Here is a 21,850-nt window from a genome sequence, read left to right as displayed (position 1 = left end):
CTTCATCTGTTTTCCTGAATTTCACGTTCGTACTGAAGCTGTTTGGGAAGTCTTAAAAAAAAATCCATCCTGGAAGTCTTTAACGCAAACCATTTTTTTTTACTGTGGCCAGGATAGCTTCGTGGACGTGCCCACGAATTCCTCAGAAAGTCAAGTTTGACTCCAGGCAGGCGTTACAGAGCACAATCCTTTTTTTCTTCGCTCTTCTTTAGCGAGGGTATATAACTGAATTGGCTCTATTCTCCTCAACGGTTCTAATTCAAACCAATTTCCCTCGTCCTGCTTACTCTTCTTAAAGTGGCGGAACAAAAACCCCCATTTCCTCCCGAACCTTTAATATATTATTCTACAGTCGCCGCGATTAAAAAGCCGCACAAACCCCGAAACTCATTCAAGCTGAGGGGATATGTGTGTTTTTTGTTTTGACCCTCTAGCGCCACCGTAAAATAAAGCACGCTTAAGGGGGCCAAGAGTTTCGCTGAGCGGCAGGAATGCTGGTCTTTCTCCGGCTCTGGCAGTTGGGCGGACTAACGGCCGGGCGCACGCGGGGCTTTCCCCCAACGGCAGCGCCGAGAAAGGCGAGAGGCGAAAGGAAGAGGAGGAGGAGGAGGGGGGAGTTCGCCGAGTCGTCTCCGCCTGACGGAAGGAAAAAGGGATTCCTGCTGCACCACCTTAAGCGCGGAGCTGCCGCCGACGCCGAGGAGAGGCTTCAGGGTCTCCGTGGCTGGGGGGGGCGGCGAAGGGGGAGAGGCGGACGGGGTCGGTTATTTCCCTCTCCCCCCTCCTCTTACCCAGGATTCCGGGGTGGGGGGTGGGGTGTGTGGTGGAAAGAAACCGCGCTCTCGGGGTGGGCCCCCGCGCTCAGCGTCCGTTAATTCTCCCCAACGGGTAGTGCCTTCGCTTCCCTGCCGCTGCTCCAGCGTCTTCACCTCAGCTCCCTTCTCGGGCGCGGAGCCTACCGCTCGTCCTCCGCTCTACCCACCGCTCGGCAGCTGCTGAACGCCGTCAAGGGAACGGCGGCGACCCAGGCAAGCTGGGGGCCACTCGCTCTTCTGCCCCCCCCACCCCCACTCCCGGACCCTGCGGCTCCCCCCCCCCGAAGGGCGTGTGCGCGCGCAGGACGAAGCGGCTCTGCTCCCCGCCCAGAGAAGGAGCGGTTGGCCACCCAGCGCCCCTTCGCCTCGGGAAGGAAGGAAGGGAGGGGAAAATAATAATAATAAAAAATAAATAAAAATAAAAATGCGGTCGAGGAGGGTTGACTCCCCTCACCCGCCCTTCCCGCGGGACTCGCGCGCCGTCCCCCTCCCTGCGCCGCGGGGGAGGGCCATGTGCGTTTGTTTTGAGGCTCCGTCGCCGCCAGGCCGCTCGGAGGAAGAGACTGACGGGAAGGGAAAGCGCCTGGAATGGATACGGCGCTGCTGGCGCTGCTCCAGCCCTCCCGCCCTGGCGTCCCGAGTGCCCTCCCGCGTGGCTGCTCGGCTTCACTTTTACAGCTGTAGCCTGGTTCGCTCGCTGCCTTCCCCCCCCTCCGCCCCCAATTTCACGAGCTCCCTCCTCTCCCCCCCCGGCTAATCCTGCCCCTTCCCTTCGCGATGCCGCCTCCTCGCTTCTCCTCCCAGCTCTCCCGCTCGTCCCCCTTTGGTTTGCCTGAGGTGCTTGCGGGAACCGCGTGTTTCAATTTATTATATATTTCTTGGGCTTTAATTCACTGACAGGCGACTTCCTCTCTCTCACACACACACCCTACCCCCCCAACCCCAACCCCAACCCGCTCCCCCACCTTCGGTCTTTCTCGCCTGCGTGGAAACGGCGGTGCTTGGCCCCAGCAGCAGCAGCAATTTTGTAAAATCCTAGCCGGCTGCCTTTGGGAAGGGCTGTATCCTGTCCGAGTGATCCCGTAAGAGAAACGCAGATACTATTTTGGGGAACTAGGAAGAGAGGAAGGGAGGAAGCGGGAGGGAGGGAGGGGGGGAAAGTAGGAGGGATAGAGAAGGGAGGAAGCGGGGCTGTTGTTATTTTGGATTCCAAGAATCGGGAGGAGGTAGAGAGAGAGAGAGAGGGAGGGAGAGAGGGAGGGGAAAAAAGAAGGCATCACCACCATCACCACCACCACCCCCAAAATTCCCAAAGCAAAGAAGGACAATCCCAGAAAGGACTCACTTTGCCTGATGACTCAACGCAACTAATAATCATTTGTCTCCTCTCTGGCGAATCCCTCGTGTTGCTGTTGCTGCTGCTGCCGCCGCGGCGGCTGCTTATGCTGGCTGGAAAGGGGAGAGATTGAAAGTGACACATCGGGCGCAGCTCGCGGTTTACCAGTGATCAGAGCACCGGCTTCTGCTGCCGCTGCCGCCGCTAGTTCGATAGAGTGTCCCTCTTCGGAAACAGCCTCTCCACCCCCTTTGCTTCCCCCTCCCCCTCCCCCTCTTATTTTCCCCCCTTTTTTGCCGAAGGGCTGAGAAACCGCCCCCCGTTCCCCCCCCCCGCCTCCTTCCCTCCCGATCCCAGAAGTCTCACCTCTCTTCCAGTTGCCACCTCGGGTGCCCTTTTAGGAAGAGCTCTTTCCTCAAAGCATCGAGCCGTTTCAGGCGCAAGGGACGACCAGGTATCCTAACTCGGGAACGGAAAAAAAGAAAAAAAAATAATACCACCCCCCTCCCCATCTTAAGGCGTCAGTGGGGTGGGGTACTGGGGAGAAGCGGAAAAAAGGCAAAGAAGAAAATAACGTAGCAAAAGGAGCCAAGAAAACTTTCCATCCTGGATTCTCTACTTTTGATCCATGGACAGAGCCCAAGTCAGCCAAGTTACGGACAGAATATAAGCAGTAAGTACTCCTGGAAAGCTTAGCTGAACTTGTCGCGGTAGTTCCGAAAGATGATGGAAGACGCCTGCTCGAAACCAAATAATTTGGCTTAATAGAAATTTAGTAACTGACTTGAGTTGCTTAAGGTTGAAGTTTCAGTGTGATATGTTACACTCCATTTTATTTGTTTCTGTGTAAATCGCTCTTATGCTGTCTCCCCCACCCCTACGTTGTGTACTGAAGCTTGAAAACGCAATCTGCTTGAGATAGCATTTCAGCACAAAATTCTTAATCGGCTCTAGGATTGTAGGCATATAAGGGGTAACACTTGAGGAAAAATGTTTTTTTCCTTCTGAGCAAAACTATTTTTTCTTTGCAAAACAAAAAGCAAATCAACAGAAGAATGAAAGGTTAGCCTAACACCATTATTTAGCAAGGGTTTACAAACGGAAAAGATAGCATATATATGCTGCTTTAAAAATCTTGTTTAATAGTTTGAAAGTGGGGCTACATTTTTAAGTACTTTTAGCTGGCGTTATATGTTTGCTGCTTATTTCTTCATACTTTATCCAGAGTAGGACCAATCTTGAAATGCACATTTGGCTATCTAACTGGATGACTATATTGGTTCATGGGTTATTGTATCTGAAATGCATTAGCTCTTTTAAAGCTTAGACTTTCTTATTAACATATTTGTTTGCCGAGTCCATAGCTTTGATAAATTGCATTCTTTCTCCAAAAGAGAAACTGGCACAGGTAAATAGTTCTGATAATAGTAAAGTTTATAAAGCCAAAGTTAAATGAACAATCAAGTTCTCTGAAAGATACTGTGTAGGTGCTTGTTAGCCGACGGTACCCCAGGCAGCATAGGAAGATGTTAAGAAATCAGGTGCAAAACCAGAACGTTCTGGTTAGCTCTCCTGTGCTGTGCAGCTGCCGTTATTTCTGCTTGAAGCACCCTACTTGTTAAATGTAGATGTAAGTAACTGACACAGTGGATTTGGATGCTTCTGAAATGGTTATTTCTTGTTTTTTTCCCCTCCCTCTTTCTGTTTTAGGTCCTTGCTCATTTTATTGTGACCTGCCTGTGGGAACGTTGTCTCCAACTCAGAGTAATATGGATCGGAGAAGTGAGAGTCCCTGCTTAAGGGATAGCCCAGAGAGAGGGAGCGGCAGCCCTGATGTCAAAGGTCCTCCCCCGGTGAAGGTGGCCAGGCTTGAACAGAATGGCAGCCCTATGGGAGCCAGAGGGAGGCTCAATGGTTCTGTCACCAAATCAGTGGGAGGTAACAAACCTAGCAGAACTAATGTATGCATAACAGTCTGGCGGCTGAGTTATAATAGCACAAGGTCTCAGGGTTCAGGTTGGCATAGCTTGTGCGTCTTGGTGTAAGATTACGGAAAGAAAGTCAATGGCAGACAGTTAATGCCTCACTTTAACTGATGTCTCTCATCAGTAACCAATAGGCTCATTATGGTTAAATAAAGTGGCTTATGTAGAAAGTGGCATATTTTGGGCACTTTGCCATTTTATATGTGGAGTTAACTCCTTTATGTTGCTGTAGAGAGTGGCTTCTTTTTCCTGGAATGCTTAAAGTTGTTAAACAATTTGACTTACTATTAACAGAATACATAAAAAGAATTTAGATTTTCTTTTATTTAAGAATACTTGTCATTATCTTCTAAATAGTTATATATCTATATCTGGACCAATGTCAAAGTATCTAGCCCGGATGTAGTTTTTATTTATTTATGCTGAAATAGCTTATATTAAATAAACTATATTAAAGGGGGCACTTAATTTAGTCCCAAGAATTCTCTATTTTTGTTAGACGCTTTCTATGCATGTCACAATTTACATTATATTTTATTCTCTCTTAGAAGGATTTCCAAATGTTTAAAATGTGAAAAAAGTCATTTCAAAATCCATTTTAGGATAATATCTTAGGTCAATTTAATGTCCCCAAATAGTGTACAAATTTTACTAATTAAGAATATGAAGATAAATATAAGCCTTTACCTTGGGTCTCACTTGTCACAAAAACTCAGAGGGAATTGGTGTATTGTTTCTTTATCTGTTCTTAGTTTAATTCAGCTGAGTTTTGTGAGATGTAGTTTAGAAGTTCAGGTGGCCTTCTAAACCTATAATCCTAATCCACTTAGAAATAATAGTTTGGTGTCACTAAGTAAAATGTAATGCAAATAAATATATAAGCCAAATCATTTCTTTACTTTCTTAGGAAAAACTAAGTTTATTTTGCTTTGTGGAGAATTATATATCTATTTTAAAAATCTTATGTCATTTGGATATTATATTTAAAGATACCTCATGTGCTTTATATAATTTTACATTTTTAATGATGCCATTTCAATAATTAACAATTAAAAACCTTTAACATGCAGTTCAGTTAGTTTAAAGATTTCATTTTTGAATGTCATAGCTCCTTCATCTTTCACTTCAATCACTTTAGGTTTGGAGGTGGATATTATAAAAAGGTCATCTTTGTGTGAAATTTCTAAAGTAAAAGAGATAATAATGGCGAACACATAGTTCTCTTAAATATAAAGCATGTTGTAAAGCACATGGCAGCATTTTTACCGTGCGGCAGTTTATTAAAAAATGGATGTCTTTACAAATACTGGGTTCTTTGATAAGAAAAGTACGGTATAGCACCATTGCACCCTTTTTCACAGTTCAACCATTTTGCGTCTGTTCTTAGCTTTCCCTGTTTAGTAGACATTAGTAATTGCTAAAAGATTATTGAAAAGTTGCATCTTGAGATTTCCTTTATCTGTCTCTCATTCTTTCTCCCTTGTCCTCCATTTTAGTTATTTATATATTCTTATGTAATTTAAATATTTTTTTTGTACTGGATAAAAAATATTCAGTGGCTTCAGAGCTTTGATGAATGTTGTTTATAGCATTCTTATCATTGTGACCTTCGAGATAAGAAAAAAATAAGTTATAGAAAACTCAAAGTAATAACAGTTATTGATTTGTTGCTTGCTACACTTTTTGCAACTGTTTCAAAATGAGCTGTGGGGGAGATCAGGACAAGTTAAGAACATTCATTTTGAGGAAATGTTTGTAAGTTTGCATTGTTGCTTTCTGGTGATCTGTTAAATACATTGCGGACTGATAGGTTTTTAATTTTTTAAAAATACTTTGGACGAGTTGCAAATGTTGCCTTACTACTATAGGGTTTTGCCACAAAAAATTCTCAACAAATGGTAATAATATTAGCATGGCAAGAGACAGGATTTTATTCATTTCTTTGTGAAGTCTTTAGAAGAAGTGTCTTCTTCTAAGAACTTATATTTTCATGCAACGCTAATTGTTTTAAATTAACAAACTATTATGGTATTAACGTTCTGTTTCATGCAGGTTCTTGTAATTGTAGCACCTGTTACCAATTGAATGAAGGCACTAAGAATAATTTCAAAAATCATTCTTAATTCTATTATACTGAAGGCAGTTAAATATTAAAATAGTAAAATTAGACCATCTTAGGAAGTGGATGATAGATAAAATTGATGTAAATTTTATTTTAGCTGTTGTAAAACTTTCTGTCTTACAAAATCTTCATTATTATTGTACTTAAAAAGTTTACTTTGTAAAAACGATCCACAAATCTGCCTGTAGAATTAAGCATATAGAAGATTGCCTTGCTTCAAATAGTACATTTTTATAGAATAAATATATCCTTTTAATTACAATACAACCCAATATTTCTAAAGATACCCATTTTGTAAAATAAATTGCTGCACAGTATAAATTCTGCCATGTGCATTACAACATGTTTAATCTGAATTCTATAGATTTGAAGATAGTAAATTATAACAGAAAAGGAAAGCGGTTTAGAGAAAGGAGTAAACTAAGGAATCTAGCTACACTGAAGGAATATTTGGTATGTAAAACAATAAAAAGATGTCTTGAGATTGTCCAAGTATAATGACAGTTTTAAAAATAATACATAATTTAGGAAAGTTACAAATTCTTAAAATAGTACTGTAGTTTTTTTTTAAGGATCACCAGACTGTAATTATCTTATTTTTGTTGGGGAAAACAAAAAAGCCCATTGATACTTCCCATACGATTTTAAAGCACACTCTCCTCTTTATCCCTCCAATTATTATTTGTGCAGACCTAAGATTAAAACATTAGTTATGTCAAGATGCATATCTATGAAGACGGACTTATTCTTTTTTGAATTTTTATTTGGAGATGTAGATTGCAGAAAACTTTTGTTGCTAGTGGCAAATCATATGTTTTTCAGTTAACACTTCTTGTCCTTTACAGTATTAATTTCAGTAGAACTAGTCAAGATTAGCTGCTGCTTTTCCCCCTCTCCCTCCCCCTTCTTCTGATATTCTAGCACTTCCTGCAATTCCTAGATGCTCTGTTTTAACCATCTATGTAATAAAACAGAAATGCTGTGATATGTTCATGATTGGCAGGATTTATAGTAAGTCTGTGGGAGAAAAAAGCAAATATCTCTTTAAAATACATATGACGCCTGGGAGAGAGGTTAAAGCAAGCAAGAGCTCTGGGGTGTTGACAGCTTTATATCCCTGCTGGGTAACATTCACTTACTAGAATTGGCGTCCTCTCTCAGTTACTAATTTGCTCCATAAGGATTTTGAAGAAAAGAAAGGGACGATTAATGGCCAGGAAACTCAGATTTCTAAAAATGCTGAATAAAATTATCTGTTCGTGACTTGTCAGTTTTTATGTACATTTATCCTTTATTAGTGTTTTAAAACCTTAATAAGACGGTGATCTTCATCTCATTATTTTAGAAATGAGGTCTGTAAAAATCGCTAAGCTGCCTTAAAATTAAGTCTCTTATTTTGTTCCTAAGTTAAAATACAGAAAAATAGCATGACATGCCATCCGATCTAAGAAAAAGAGTACCTAGATCTGAAGTTGACACGTTATACTATTTTCATACTTGACCCATCCAGTTTCTTGAGTTGTATTATGAGGCTGAAATGCACACATTATCAATCTGATGTATTTTTTTAGACTGATTCAGAAAGTGTAGGTTTTGCTTAAACCGTTATATAGTGGGTGAATGCTTGAATGAAAAGTAGTAACACTCTTGTAGTTTCTCAATATATCTCAAAGTTTAGTATATCATATAGTTCACATGTTCAGTCAGATATGGTATTTTTTTAACATAGATGATAAAAATATTGAAGGCCTGATCCAGTCATACTGATATTTACTGAAATCAGTCCAGTGAAATCAGTGAGTGGTGTCATAACTAACTTAAATGCCATTCTTTTTAGTAGTTGTATTCTAAGGATATCTAGGCTGGAACCCAGCCTATTTTATTCAGTGTAGTTATATAGTTCTCAAACTGGCTTAAAGGAAAATGCAAAGTTCTTTTTTCAAGTTTTAATAAAATAGCTAGTGATCCAATATGATATATGATTGAAAAATATATCCCGTTACATTTACTCTGTAGTAAATGAACATTAGGTTGCGGCCTTAAACCTCAGATCAGGATCTCAAGTTTATACAGTTTGCCTAATGAATTCAATGTTGCCTAGTCCCAAATAGGACTCCAGTTTTTGTTTTAAGACCTAGCATGTCATTGCTAAAATCTTCATGTTACCAAGATTAATGCTGTATGTAAATAGAACTGGGCACATCTTTTATTACTCTTGCAAGGGTCATGAGGGGAAAATCAACAGTTAACTTTTTGCTGAAACATTAAGATGGAATCTATAGTAGTGTGTGTGTTTGAATGTGTTAATGGGATAGTACTGATGACATTTGTTAACATTTCTCACAAATAAGTTATTTTTGCAACTGAGTGGTGATAACACTACAGTGCTGAACTTTCAGTTTTTCTCCTGTTGGTATTGCTTTATCTGTGTATGAAATACTGTATAATGTGATAGAAAAGTAATCTAGTTTTAGTGATTGTGACATTTTTATTATTGCTTGCTTTTGGAATATATGTGGTTTGCATAATCCTGAACTGGTAGTGCTTTTTAAATGCAATATCAGTTTAAAATATTGTACAATCTGTTTGTTTTACAGTGTTAATAGTCAGTATTAAAATCTTCAAAATAATTGGGGAGTAATAAGCTGTTAAGTAAGTTAGAAATTGAATATTTTAAGAAATCAGAATTTATAACTTAATTGAACATTGAGATGTGCTTTTGGAGTCAACTTTCTCAATATTTTTTGTCTTCTCATAAGAATATAGCTCTTTTGTGGGTTTCAGAATTTGGTCTTTTGGTTTCAAGTTTATGCGATTCTATATTCAGAATGAGCATACGATATAATCCAATAAAGAACCTGGGATTGGTGTTTTACATAATTTTGGAACACATCTTCTGAAATATTTTACATAAAGTCATAATTTTGACGGGTTTCAACATGAGTTGTAATGCAATTTGTTTATTTGCTTCAAAGACAAAAAGATTACCGTAGCTTGTTAAAGAAGAGAATGTTAAATGCCATTACATAAACTTAATAACAAAGTCTGTGTAATGAAAGAAAAAAACAAGGAATCCAGCCTTAACTCTAAAAGTGGATGTGAGAATGCATTCTAAATAGAATGCAGTTTTAAATAGAATGTACTTGCTTAGAAATGATGACTTCATTGGAAAAAGTATCCATAGGACATTATAGTTATATAGTATTTAAACTTGTGATACTACTCCTTCCTTCCTTCCTTCCTTCCTTCCTTCCTTCCTTCCTTCCTTCCTTCCTTCCTTCCTTCCTCCCTCCCTCCCTCCCTCCCTCCCTCCCTCCCTCCCTTCCTCTTTCTTTCTTTCTTTCTTTCTTTCTTTCTTTCTTTCTTTCTTTCTTTCTTTCTTTCTTTCTTTCTTTCTTTCTGTTATTTCATTGGGAAATAAGCATATTTGATAGCGTTCTTTTAAACTGTGAAAAAGGAAAAATATGTACTTGGAAGTAAGTTCCATTAAAGTAATAAGATTTGTCGTACAAATTTGTTTCAGTTCATTCCCTGTTCTTGCTTTTAAGTACCTGGTAGAATGTTGCGCTGATTTGTTTCCTAGTGAACTACATGCAGTTAGACTTGTTACAGATGAAAACTTTGTCCTTCACTCTTGCAGAAAGGCATACATTTAAGACAATTGCTTTTTAAAATGATGGGTAGGAGAATTTATTGGCTGAAAAGCTGTTACGTAGATGTATGCAGTATATGCATTTCTCTATATCATCTAAAGTATGGCTAATGTAATATTTAACTTGGGTAAATATGGATTTATTAATATTAGTGTAAGACATATGTTTCAGTAGTGCAAATTCCTTGAGCTGAAATTGAAATAACTTCAGCTGAAAGTTAAGGGGAGGGAAAAGTGTCTAGGAAGTTGTATTATTTTGTCAACCTTACTCATTTATGTGAAGACATTTAGAGACAGGGAAGTGTTATTTTAATAGCAAAATCAAGGCTGGCTGGGTGACTTTAGGCCAGTTGCTCTCTGTCAGCCCAACTCACCTCACAGGATTGTTGTGGGGAAAATAGAAGGAGGAAGGAGTAATAGGTATGTTTGCTGCCTTGAGTTGTTTATACAAATAATAAAGGTGAGATAAAAATAAATAAATAAATAAATAATAAATAAATAAATAAATAAATAAATAAATATTCTGAGTTGATAATGAATTAATTTATTATTTCCAAAAGCTAAAAATAAAAACATAAAATTATTTGAAAAGAAATAAAAAAAACTTTTCCTGATTCTAGTAAAATAAATAAGTCTGGTTAATAAATTATGCAATATAATAAATCTAATAAATAACCAATTGATATAGTAACCAATGAATCAGTAAATGTTTATTTAATAATAATGCATTGTTATAATTAGAAATGCATTTTCTAGAGGAAGTGCTACAGTTGGGAATACCTGTAAATTAAGATTTGGAAAAGTTTACTTTTAAATGTGAGTTATTCATCACTTAATTACAACTAAAATAATATTAACTGACTTAAAATTGATAAGAGTTCTGGTAATTGTTTTGTAGTACTTCTATGTATTAAACCTCAACATCTTCTGCTATTAAAACTAAATGCATTGTATGAAAATCCTTATTAGGTTTCTGGTAAGACTCTTGTATGTATGTTTGAGTGAAAGAAGAATTGAAAGCATTATCTTTCTGGAGAATATTGACTTTGAACCATAGTGTCTGTTTCAAAATGTAACTCTTTTTTTCCTTCTGAGATAATGATGAATCAATCTTATTTTAATTGGTTCCTACTGTATAAACTCCACAGAAACAGATGCAGTTTCATAGGAAGACATTCTATAAGTGAAACTCTGTTTTAAGACCCAAAGCCACAACTGACAAACATTTGAGAAGCTGATGATTTCAGAGAAATATATTTAATTATCTTTGCCATGCTGAATTTTCCCACGATATTTAAGTTAAGCATTCATCATAGAGTGTTAAATATTTAAATATTTATTTTGGAACTACTTAAAAACATTAAAAAAAATCACTGAGGTGCATGAATTATACTATCCCTCAAAAAAGATTACAATTAATGATGTTTTTTGAGAAGGGAGACATTTCTTTGCTTTTACTGTATTAATAATACATGTTTTTTCCAACAATACAATTATTTGAAATTAGGGAGAAATAATGTATCATTTGAAAGTAAAGTTAATTAAATTGGAAAGACAATTTTACGATCAGTTCTGCTCCTTTTTCTGTATTAAATGCATAAATATAGAAATATGTGCCTATTGTTGGTATGTTATATTTTCTAATACTTAAAACAAAATCAATAATTAATATACACATGCAAATATCTTGGAAACTTGATTTCTGCAACTCTAATTTAGATAAGTAATGTGTAATTATTACTTAATGATGTGTATGTATTTCCTGCAACAACTGAAATGTAGCATTAGGATATTTAAATTCGAGCATTTTGAAATGCTTATCATATGAAAAGCCTATCTTAAGCTATTTTATCAGTTTTATATATATGACTGATAAACATGAGCTTCAGGATGAATTCTGAAAAACTGAAAAACAAAAAGTGAGAATGTATTTAGTATAAAAGAAAATTAGGCTTAAATTTATGGGATTTAAATATTTCATATTGTACTTAATACCTTTGTCTTCAATAAAATTTATATCTGTTCTATGTGATTATTGTGAAAAATGTCACAATCCCGCGTTTCGCTATAAATAAATGGTATTCTATTTCTTTGTACTTTACAATTATTTTCTAAATATATTGTATTCTGGAGTCCTTTTTTAAAATTTAAGTTCTTTAACTGCTCACCAAGAACAAATAGTACAATAATATAAAGACTTCAGTGAAAATTTGTACACTGTAAAAACAAAGATTCAACATATAAGTTATTTCATCAGCAATGTATTATGAAATGACTACATGCTTTTGATAATTATCCTGTAAATCATGAGACTGCTTTATGTTTTCTTAGTATATGTATTTTTAAAAACATATTTCTGATAAAAATAGTATGCAGATAGTTTTGATTAATCCAGTCACCTTATAGGACACATTGAATATACCATGAAACACATGAATGTAGCCATGTTGAATGCTGTAGTGGTCCCTAAAAAAAGCAATAAACATAGAAATATAGTACTGCTTGTGATCAGGAAAGATTGTTTTTGTATGCCTCAGTAAAAATGGGAATTAAGCCATGTTTTTTTAACTCTAAAGGATTAAAGCATGCTGTATTGTTAGAAATTAACAGTCGAATGGAAGTTTATTTGCTAACAACAGGGACCATGTTTAATGTAAGACTTGTTCATGCCATAGGAATTTGCCTAGTTCTTGTTCTTCCTATGCCACGACTTCAAATTTACTACAGATGGTTCCCCAACCATCTTTATGGAGTAGAGTGGGCAAAAGGAAGATATAAATTGATCTATAAGTAATTTGCAATCATTTGATGAACAAACTGTTTGATGTCATGCTTTTTTATATGCTTTGTAGGTAACAGTTTGAGCTTTCATTAGAAAATGTTCTAATATATCCATACTGGTTTCTTGTGGTAATAAGACTATAATCTCCATCTGGTAATTTTTGTATCTGAGCAGAGGACAAATTAATTTTAAGGATAAACATATAGAAAAACTTTAAAACAACAGCAAAATGCCTTTTATCTTAGTATTGCCAATATTCCTACAAATGGTGCTCCCCAAACTTGCTAGATCACTTCAGTTTTTAAAAATGAAATAATGACCAGCTACAAGGGTTTTGAAAGTGTACCCATCTGCCCTGTAAAGACCCAAACTAAAAAGAGACAATAGGCTTTATCTTGGAGGGAATGGCAGATAGCTTTTTTCTAAATAACTATTTTGAAATAGAATATATTCTCAGTGTTACCATTTTATGAATAGACAAATCCTATAGCCATTTTGTGGGAGCACCCACAATATACTTTCAAAAATTGATTGGCTGCTTGGGGGAATCTATGTCTTAATTTATGATTCTTTTGCATTCATTGTACATGGAAAGTAAAATGTCAGCAACTTTGTGATACTTAAAGCAGTATAACATTTTCTGGCACCTTCCTCAACTTTTTATTTGCTGCTTATACTTATTCCTTTTGGAATTACTGTTTTATATTTTTCGCTGTCCTATTCATGTATTCATCCATATGAAAGTATATCCATGTACAGTTTAAATTGCTTGCATGGACTACAAATAGTGCAAATTAACCAATCTGTGCAAACTAATAATGGAATACGATTTATGCAATTCTGTGCTACTATGAAAAGAAATTTGATTCCAAATAAAATTGCTGAGAATTATAGCCAAAGCCTGTATATTTGAAGTCTATTAGTGAATCAATGGAAATACATTGTTTTGCCAAAATGAAATATGTTAATTCTAAAAAAGATTCTCATGCAAATTAATACTATGGTATTCACCCTTCATTTTAATTAGAGTCATTAATAAATAAAGCTTATTTTTAGTCATTTCATTATTAGCTATTTATTATATCAAGCAAAGCTGGCCTTGAGATTTATATATAAAGGATATCTAGTTTAGGTAGAAATCTTACGCGTATTTAGCTCTAAATAAATCTTCTGGAATTTAATACTTCCTTTTGGAATACAGTAGGTATTTGAGAGTTTTATTATTAGTTGATTACTATGACACAACAAAATAATATCCTAGCTGTAGGCCTAGTATATACTGGAATAAATATAGACTTATGTCCTAAAATTCATACACTGCCTAAATACTGTATTTAACAATAACTCTTAGGTAGAAATTTAGTCAGTATAAATATTTTGGATTAGGTTTTGTATTTAGATCTTTTTTCTTAATAATTGCTGTTTGGAGTTTGACAAATAACGTAGCATACTCTGTGAATAACCTATGTAAAATGTTCATTTATGTCACAACTTAATATGCTTTTTTCTAAGATTTGATACTTTATATGGTACTTGCTAAAGGAATAAAATTTTCATTTATGGGTTATGCATTACTATGCAGTAAAAGGTGCCTTTCATAATGTATTTCCCCAATTTACAAATAACTTTTTATTGTAATCCTTGCATATGAGCTGAGTACCATGATAGATGTCTCCTTAAGTATTGTAGTAAAAAAAATGACTTGTATTTTGAGGCTGTAGATAGTTTATGTTGTTTTGGACCAATTTCCCAAGCAATGATAGAAAACAGATTACAATAACAATTATACATTCAGAAGATGCAATATCCATTTCTGCTTTAATTGAGTGAAAGAATAATAAAAACATCACTAAGAAAAATGAGATGGATCTGTCACATTACCAATTTTCAGACCTTGAGAAAATGCAGAGAAACTGAAGTAGGTTTACTTTACCTCATCTTGTTAACTAAAATTTTATTTATAGTAGAAAATATGTTACTTGCATTCACAGATGTGGACAAGGTTTTAGGAATTGCTGTTTTTCAGATGTTAAAAGTAGAGTGAAATATTCAAGTTTGTGCTGAACTGGGACGCTTCCTATTGTCTGTATAGTTTTGTTTTTTCTTTGTTCTTTGCAATTGGAGCATGCACAGTCTTGTCATTTTATAAAAATGAATACAAAACTAAGTTGATTCTCAACTTTTTTCATGACTGGAATATTCACATTAATGAAATGGACTTCCGTACTTCAACTTTTCTCTGTAGATTCCTAAAGCCCCTGAAAAATTGGCTGTGCTATGTGAGGAAGTCTTAGGAGTAATCAGAAATTTTATGTGCGTATGTAGAGGGAAGTTAAGAAATATGCCCTCAGCTACATGAACAGAGGCGTAACAAGACTCTACATTAATACACTAAATAGATTAATTTGGATTAATTTATGCAGCCACATCGTATGATTTATCTCCTTCTACTGAAAAGTTTGTGTCTGAAAACAATTATTTGAGTTAGACCTTCAAAATGTTCCCAATACATTGTACTATGCCCTTGCTGTTATTGAATCAGAGCTCAATCTGTATAGAAAAGATTTCAGTTGAAAGAAAAGAATGCAGTAATATAGTAAGAAAAGAATACAGTAGTAAAAATCAATAGTGTGTGCATTAATAAAAGTAATACAGTAATAAAGTAAACAATAAATATTGATGCAATAATGTTACATATAATAACATTACAATAATAATGTCTCTTCCAAATTTTGGGCATACAGTACTGAACACTTTTTTGAGAATGAATTTATGTAATATATGCATTTTCTAAAAGCCTTTTCTATTCTTTATTAAGTGATGGATAAAAGTCCATTGCAGTACAAGGATATAGAGGCATTTCCACAATGAATGACTTTAAAATCTACCAAATTGTGGTCAGTGAATAGAAAGAGTACCTATCAAAATTGTAATGAACATGAGAGTTAAATGAATAACCACACATACACGAAATGGCATACCTGTATGTGAACAAAGACCTGTCATCTTAGTTTTCGACAGTGGTGAACCACATAGTGCCCAGAAATACCCTGAGTGAATAGCAGATTATTTAATATTGATATGTTTGTTATCTCAAATACTTGAGACAATTTATTGCAGGAAGCAAATTTATATGGAAGAAATATGTAGGTGTACAGAGTCAGTGGCATGTTAGTTAAATCTGATGTTACATGGAATATCTGCAGAATGGGTTAAATTTAATCATATATAAACATTTGCTGCTTTGGTAATGATAGTTAACTTTTTCTTTCTTCATTCTACACTCAATGTGCCCTCTAGTCTGCTGAAGAGTATTCACCAATCATGGAGAAGAAGACTGAGAGGCTACATGAAAAAAAGTAGAGAGTACATCAGCCAAGGGATTGTTGAATGCAAGTTAATAGTATAATAGTCTTCTTGTTAAGAAGACATGCAAAAGCTTATGGTTTACTTAGATAAAAATAATTTTCAGAATATAACTTCTGTTATAATCTATAATCTTTTGAAGTCAGGTCATATAAGGAGAACAATAAATATAAATTACTGAACAAAGGTGGTCTATGCAACTAGCCTAGTTATATTATGAAACTATTCATCTACTAGATTGATGGTTCAGGTCCTAAGATTAAAAAAAGTGCACAGTAATCAAAGTTGCAGTTAATTTGAAATTTTTAGAACCACTTAAGGGTTTTTAAAAATGAAAATTAACAAGCAACGTATTTACAAATAATAAGGGAGATTGAGTACCTTGGGTATCTTTCTTATGCTGAAACATTTTGACATTTTTTTAAAGGCAGAGAATTTTATGCTTCCTAGGCAAGTACATAGAAATCTAATTATTCAAGCTGGTACATTTTGAAAAGATAAATACTTTTTCATATACAATTATTGTATTTTTTTCCTATGCATTCTTAAACATAATCAATATACAATGTATACCAAACTCTAAAGATGATTGTGCCTGATGGTTGCTGAAGAATTGAAAGAAGTTTATCTTCAAACCAGGGTTTCATTTCTAAGTACCAGGATTGTCTATTTTTTCCCCTTCCTTCCTCAAATATAATCTAGCTGAATTTTCTGGAGACAGACACCTATTTTAGAACAATAATGTGAGAAAAGAAGAGATGGTAAAGTTATAGCTCAGGCTAGAACAACTGAGATAGCAAGGAAAAGTGATTAATATATGGGACATACTAATACAGGGAGTCCCAACCTCTGGGCTGTGGCCTGCTATTGGGCTGTGGCCTGTTGGGAGCTGGGCTGCTGAAGCAGTGGGTGAGCACGTGAAGCTTTATTTGCACATGTGCTGGATTTAGGTTGACATGTAAAACCATTCCCCTCCCACCAAAACTGCCACCACCACTGGTCTGCGAAACCAAAAAGGTTGGGGACGCCTATACTAATAGGGTTAGTCATACAGGTAGTCCTTGACTTACAACCCTAATAGAACCTGAAATTTTGATTGTAAGTTGTTGTGACTGGGTTTGATTTTGCAACCATTTTTATGACATTGTTAAGTGACTCCCTGAAGTTGTTAAATGAATCATGTGGCCACAAGTCCAGATCCAGCTTATATAATGGATGTTTTTCTTGCTGGAAAACAGCAAAACAAAAGTTGTAAAATGTGACTTCAAGATGCTGCAATCAGTTGTAAATGTGAGCCAGTTGCCAAATGCCCCAAATACAATTGTATGACTGTGAGGTGGAGAAAACAGCAGTTGTAATTTTGAAAATGAGTAACTCTTTGTTTAGTCTCTCATAACTTTGAACAGTTGTTAAGTAGCTGGTTGTAAGTTGAGGACTATCTTTAATGCCATAGGTTAATGGGTTGCTTTTCCTAGTTTGGAAGTAGTGGCACTAAATCAGAATGAGGAAAGGAACTGGAACTAATCATAGGTGTTTGGATACAGTTATGAATTACTAAGCTTTTGTTTGACTTTCTCCCCCTCTCCCTCTGGCTCCAGTTTCTTGACCATGTCTTGCGTTTTCATCAGATTCTACTTTTGGATTCTATAAAAAAGTAGTAAAGTTGGCTATTTGGTTAAATATAGTAAAGTATTCAAAGTATTTATAAGAATTGTAATGAACTGTATGGGTTCAAATTAATTATAAACCAAGATCTTCTCTTAAGATCCTTTTTTTGTTGCTACTACTTTCACACACACACACACACACACACACACACACACACACACACACACACACAAACACCAAGACTGTTAGGGAGGAATAGATTATTCTTGCAATAATTATGCATTGATTGTTTGCAAAAGTTTTCTGGAAGTCTGTTGGAAGAGCACCTATGGCTGGAAAGCTGTAGTTGTTTACCTTGGTTGAAATAATTAAAATTTTGTTTCTATTCAAATGAAAGAAAACCACTATAGCTATATAACACATTCACTTTTATATATGCTGTTATTTAAAGCAGCTTTTTTGGCTAATGGAGATCAATTAACTGATACAAATAGTAGAGGGCAACCAGAAGGCTGATGACAGCCAAGTAAATAAAGAGCTCCAAGCTATTCTGTAGTGTAGTGGATGGTTGCTCCCATCTCTACATCCATCACTAACAATGAAATAAAAATGGTAATGAACAATCTAGGCTGCCATGAATACCTGATTTAAAGCAGGAGTAAGCTGCCTTCTGTGGGAATGTGAGAACTGCATTGAGAAACCCAATGCCGTAAAGTCAGCAGTGTTGTACAGTGGAAATTTTCCTTTTTCCTTTGCTATTCAAAACCCTGTTAGGGCTTACACTACAATTTTCATGGATTTCCTGATGTAAAATAGCAGTTTTCTGTAATCACAGTTGGATGGGGCTCTGGGGATTACAAAAATAATTTCAAAAACTAAATGCAGCCCCAGGGTTGCAATAGGTTTGCCCTTCGTTTAAGATGTATGTCAAAAGTGAACTGTTTTTAATAATTTGAATTTGGGTATTTATAGTAAGACGCAAGGAGCTTTTATTTTAATAACAATGTAATAGGGCAATTAAAAAGTACGTGGGCACATTGATATGTCATTCTTTCTGCTTACAATGAATATTGTCAATATTGTATTTGCCTGAAATACAGTTTACATAATTAATTTTAAAATTTTAGCCCTGAGCATTCAGATTTAACAACAAATCATTTCATATCAATATTGTACAAAATGTATGAATAGTAATATTTATGGTAAATGTACTATGGAGTGTTCTTTGCATTTAGCAGATTCTTCAGGTTTTATAAACTAATTTTAAACAAACACATGACAAGTTTTTCCCAGGATTTTCCTTATGTTCTCAAATGTGGCAGCCAGTCTGCTCCCACATGATAGCAATGCCATTTGGTACCTGAAGCAGGCCCCCTCCCTGCTTCATTAATCCCGAACCTTCTGTCTGCCTTCTTAACTTCTGCTGCTTTGCTGCACAGCCACATACAACAATGCCACACAAACACATTCCCATCAGCTACTGCTGGTGCCTGAACTGCTTCTGCCCAGAACAGCTGGATTTAGGTCCCTGCACAGAATGAAATGGAGGTGTTTTCTTCTATGTATGACTCAGAACTCCTGAAATTGAGGTGGTAGCCTAGGTCAGTGTTTTTCAACCATTGTTCCGCGGCACACTAGTGTGCCGCGAGATGTTGCCTGGTGTGCCGTGGGAAAAATTGAAAAGTAATTATAAAATACTTTCTTTGTGTTTATTTGATTCCTATTCAAGAGAATTACTTTATATATAGTCAATATAGGCACAGAGTTAAATTTTTTAACATTTTCTAATGGTGGAGTGCCTCGTGATTTTTTTCATGAAACAAGTGTGCCTTTGCCCAAAAAAGGTTGAAAAACACTGGCCTAGGTGACCCAATAGAAGCTGGGCAGATCATAAACTGCTTCCTTGATGAAGTGTGGTAAAAAATGTGTCAGGAGAGAAGAGAAAATGTTATTTTAAATGGGTAAAAACTATGACCGTGCTCCCTCGGCAGCAAGCAGAGTCATCAGAATATGTGATTTTAAAAAAGGTTCATGCTTAAGGGATGGGAGGATCAGCCCATAGTGTGCCAGTTTCAGAAGAACAAAAAGAATATTTGTGAAGGTGCAGGTGGCCCTTGTTATTTGCAGTGTCTGGGTTCTAGTGATAATGGCTTTAGCCATCTGGCTCGCGGTGAGATGGGTGGCAAACAAATCAAATAAATAAGTAATGAAACTGCAAAAAATTGACAATATACTTAAGAGGCTCCTTCCCTGGTAGAATAGCTATGCAGAGTGGAAAAACCATCACAAATAATTTGGTACAGGTTGGGTGACTCTCTCATCATTATGCCAGTAAGTTGCTCCAAAGAAGAGAAACCAGAAGCTGAAAGGAAGCCACATAGAATCTCACTATCTCACTATCAGCCCAACTCAGTCAGATCCACGGTGACTAAGTGGATCCTTCAAAATGTACTTTCAGCATGAAGGAAAGTATTTTGATCATGTTTAAAATAACAAGAAGAGATGCGATGGCTCAGTGGTTAAAGATGTTGAGCTTGTTAGCTGGAAAGCTGACAGCCTGGGTGTGAGACCTGAGCGTCACATAACAGGGCAAGGTCCCATTACTTGCCCCAACTCCTGCCCAACAAGCAGTCTGAAAGCATGCAAATGTGAGTAGATAAATAGATACCACTTTGGTAGGAAGGAAACTGTTCCATGCTCCTCAGCATATAGTCCTGCTGGCCACATGACCACAGGAATGTCTTCAGACAATGCTATCCTCCTTGGTTAAGAAGTGGAGATAAGCACTGCCCCCCAGAGTGGGATACAACTGGACAGGAGAAACCTTTACCTTTACTTAAGGAAACAAGAAAGGAAGAAAAGGAAGGGAAGGAAGGAAGGAAAGAAAGAGGAAAGAGGAAAGAAAGGAAAAAAGAAAAAAAAGAAAGGAAAACCAAAGTATGTGAAAACTAAAGTCCGGTCTCATACAAGTCTAATAAATTATTTAATTATCAACTCGAACATGTAAAATGGATGAGAAAGATCACAAATGATAACGCTATTGGGAATCAAATATTTCTTGCAAGGGGAAAACCATGAATGTGTCTCTTATGAAATTTTTAAGAATTTCAAGAGAAATATCACTTGGTGACCTACTGCACATGTAGACTTGCTTTTTGCCAGATTTATCATTGCCTAGGAGGAAAATTAATCTAACAGCTAAAAACAACTATAAGAGAGAGAGAGAGACAGACAGACACACAGACAGACATACATTGGTATATAACAAACACATTCTTATATGCAAATTCCCTACAGTATAGTTGACAGCAATTAGTGGGATTTACTTTTGAATATATAATAAGTAGCACTGTTCATGTTATCAAATTTTATTTCATCCTGAAGCCACAACTTTCTGTTATACACAGTTAGGCATGAAAAGCCGACTATGGATGGAGATCCATTTATCAAGAATTCCATAGCTCTCGCTTATATGGATTCCAACAAATAGCAATACAGCATTTATGATTCAAAATGGTTGTTTCACAGATTAGTATTTGGAAAAGTATTACCCACCTGAATTATTCCAGAGCCTGCCTTCTTCCTTCTTGATATATACATGATTGCAGCACCCTAAAATGGCAAATAGAATCTGGACAGATTACAGACTCAAAATACCTGTATTTAATACTTCCATAAATATGCTGGTATGGGAAACAGCTGATTAAATTAAAAAAGATATTAATATAGATTTTATATTTATAAAGAGGAATAATATATTCTATTAGGTATAAATGTCACTGTTATTATTAAAATATTTTGGATATGGGAAGGACAGCTACTTTCAAGAAACTAAATAATTATTGATGGTATTCCTTCTGTATCATGTTTCTGAAATTCGCCTCCAATGTATTACCGTGTTGTGTTTATTTTGTTCAAAGTTGTTTCATGCAGACTTACATTTTAATTTGTTTAGTGTCATTTGTGATAGAAAATAAAAGGTTTTTGTTTTTGAACGATAAGAAATAATAATCTGTTTAGATAGTATGTATTCGTACTAAGGATTAATGACCAAAATAATTTTATAAAAAGTGCCTATTTAAAGCACTTGTCAAAAATAGGCAGCATTACAAGACGTTGTAATTGTTAGATATCTGGTTCAAGGAATAGTTATGATTAATGGGAATCAGAATTTTATTTTGAAA

At 36.0% G+C, this 21,850-nt stretch overlaps 1 protein-coding gene across 1 annotated transcript in view; it reads left to right on the top strand.

The window, feature by feature from the left end:
• Positions 1–2,687: 2,687 nt before the first annotated feature.
• Positions 2,688–21,850, top strand: part of SATB2 (SATB homeobox 2) — a gene marked incomplete at its 3' end in the record, with an annotated part of 131,427 nt that continues 112,264 nt past the window's right edge. Inside the window, exons 1-2 of the mRNA XM_081346759.1 lie at positions 2,688–2,824; positions 3,862–4,089. Of these exons, the coding sequence (XP_081202885.1) occupies positions 3,921–4,089 (169 nt within the window). The 5' untranslated portion in view covers positions 2,688–2,824; positions 3,862–3,920. The remainder of the gene's footprint in view (positions 2,825–3,861; positions 4,090–21,850) is intronic.

The sequence above is a fragment of the Vipera berus genome (genome assembly GCF_964194415.1).
Source record: "Vipera berus genome assembly, chromosome: 1".
Taxonomy (NCBI): domain Eukaryota; kingdom Metazoa; phylum Chordata; class Lepidosauria; order Squamata; family Viperidae; genus Vipera; species Vipera berus.
This window is presented reverse-complemented; position numbering and strand designations above follow the sequence as displayed.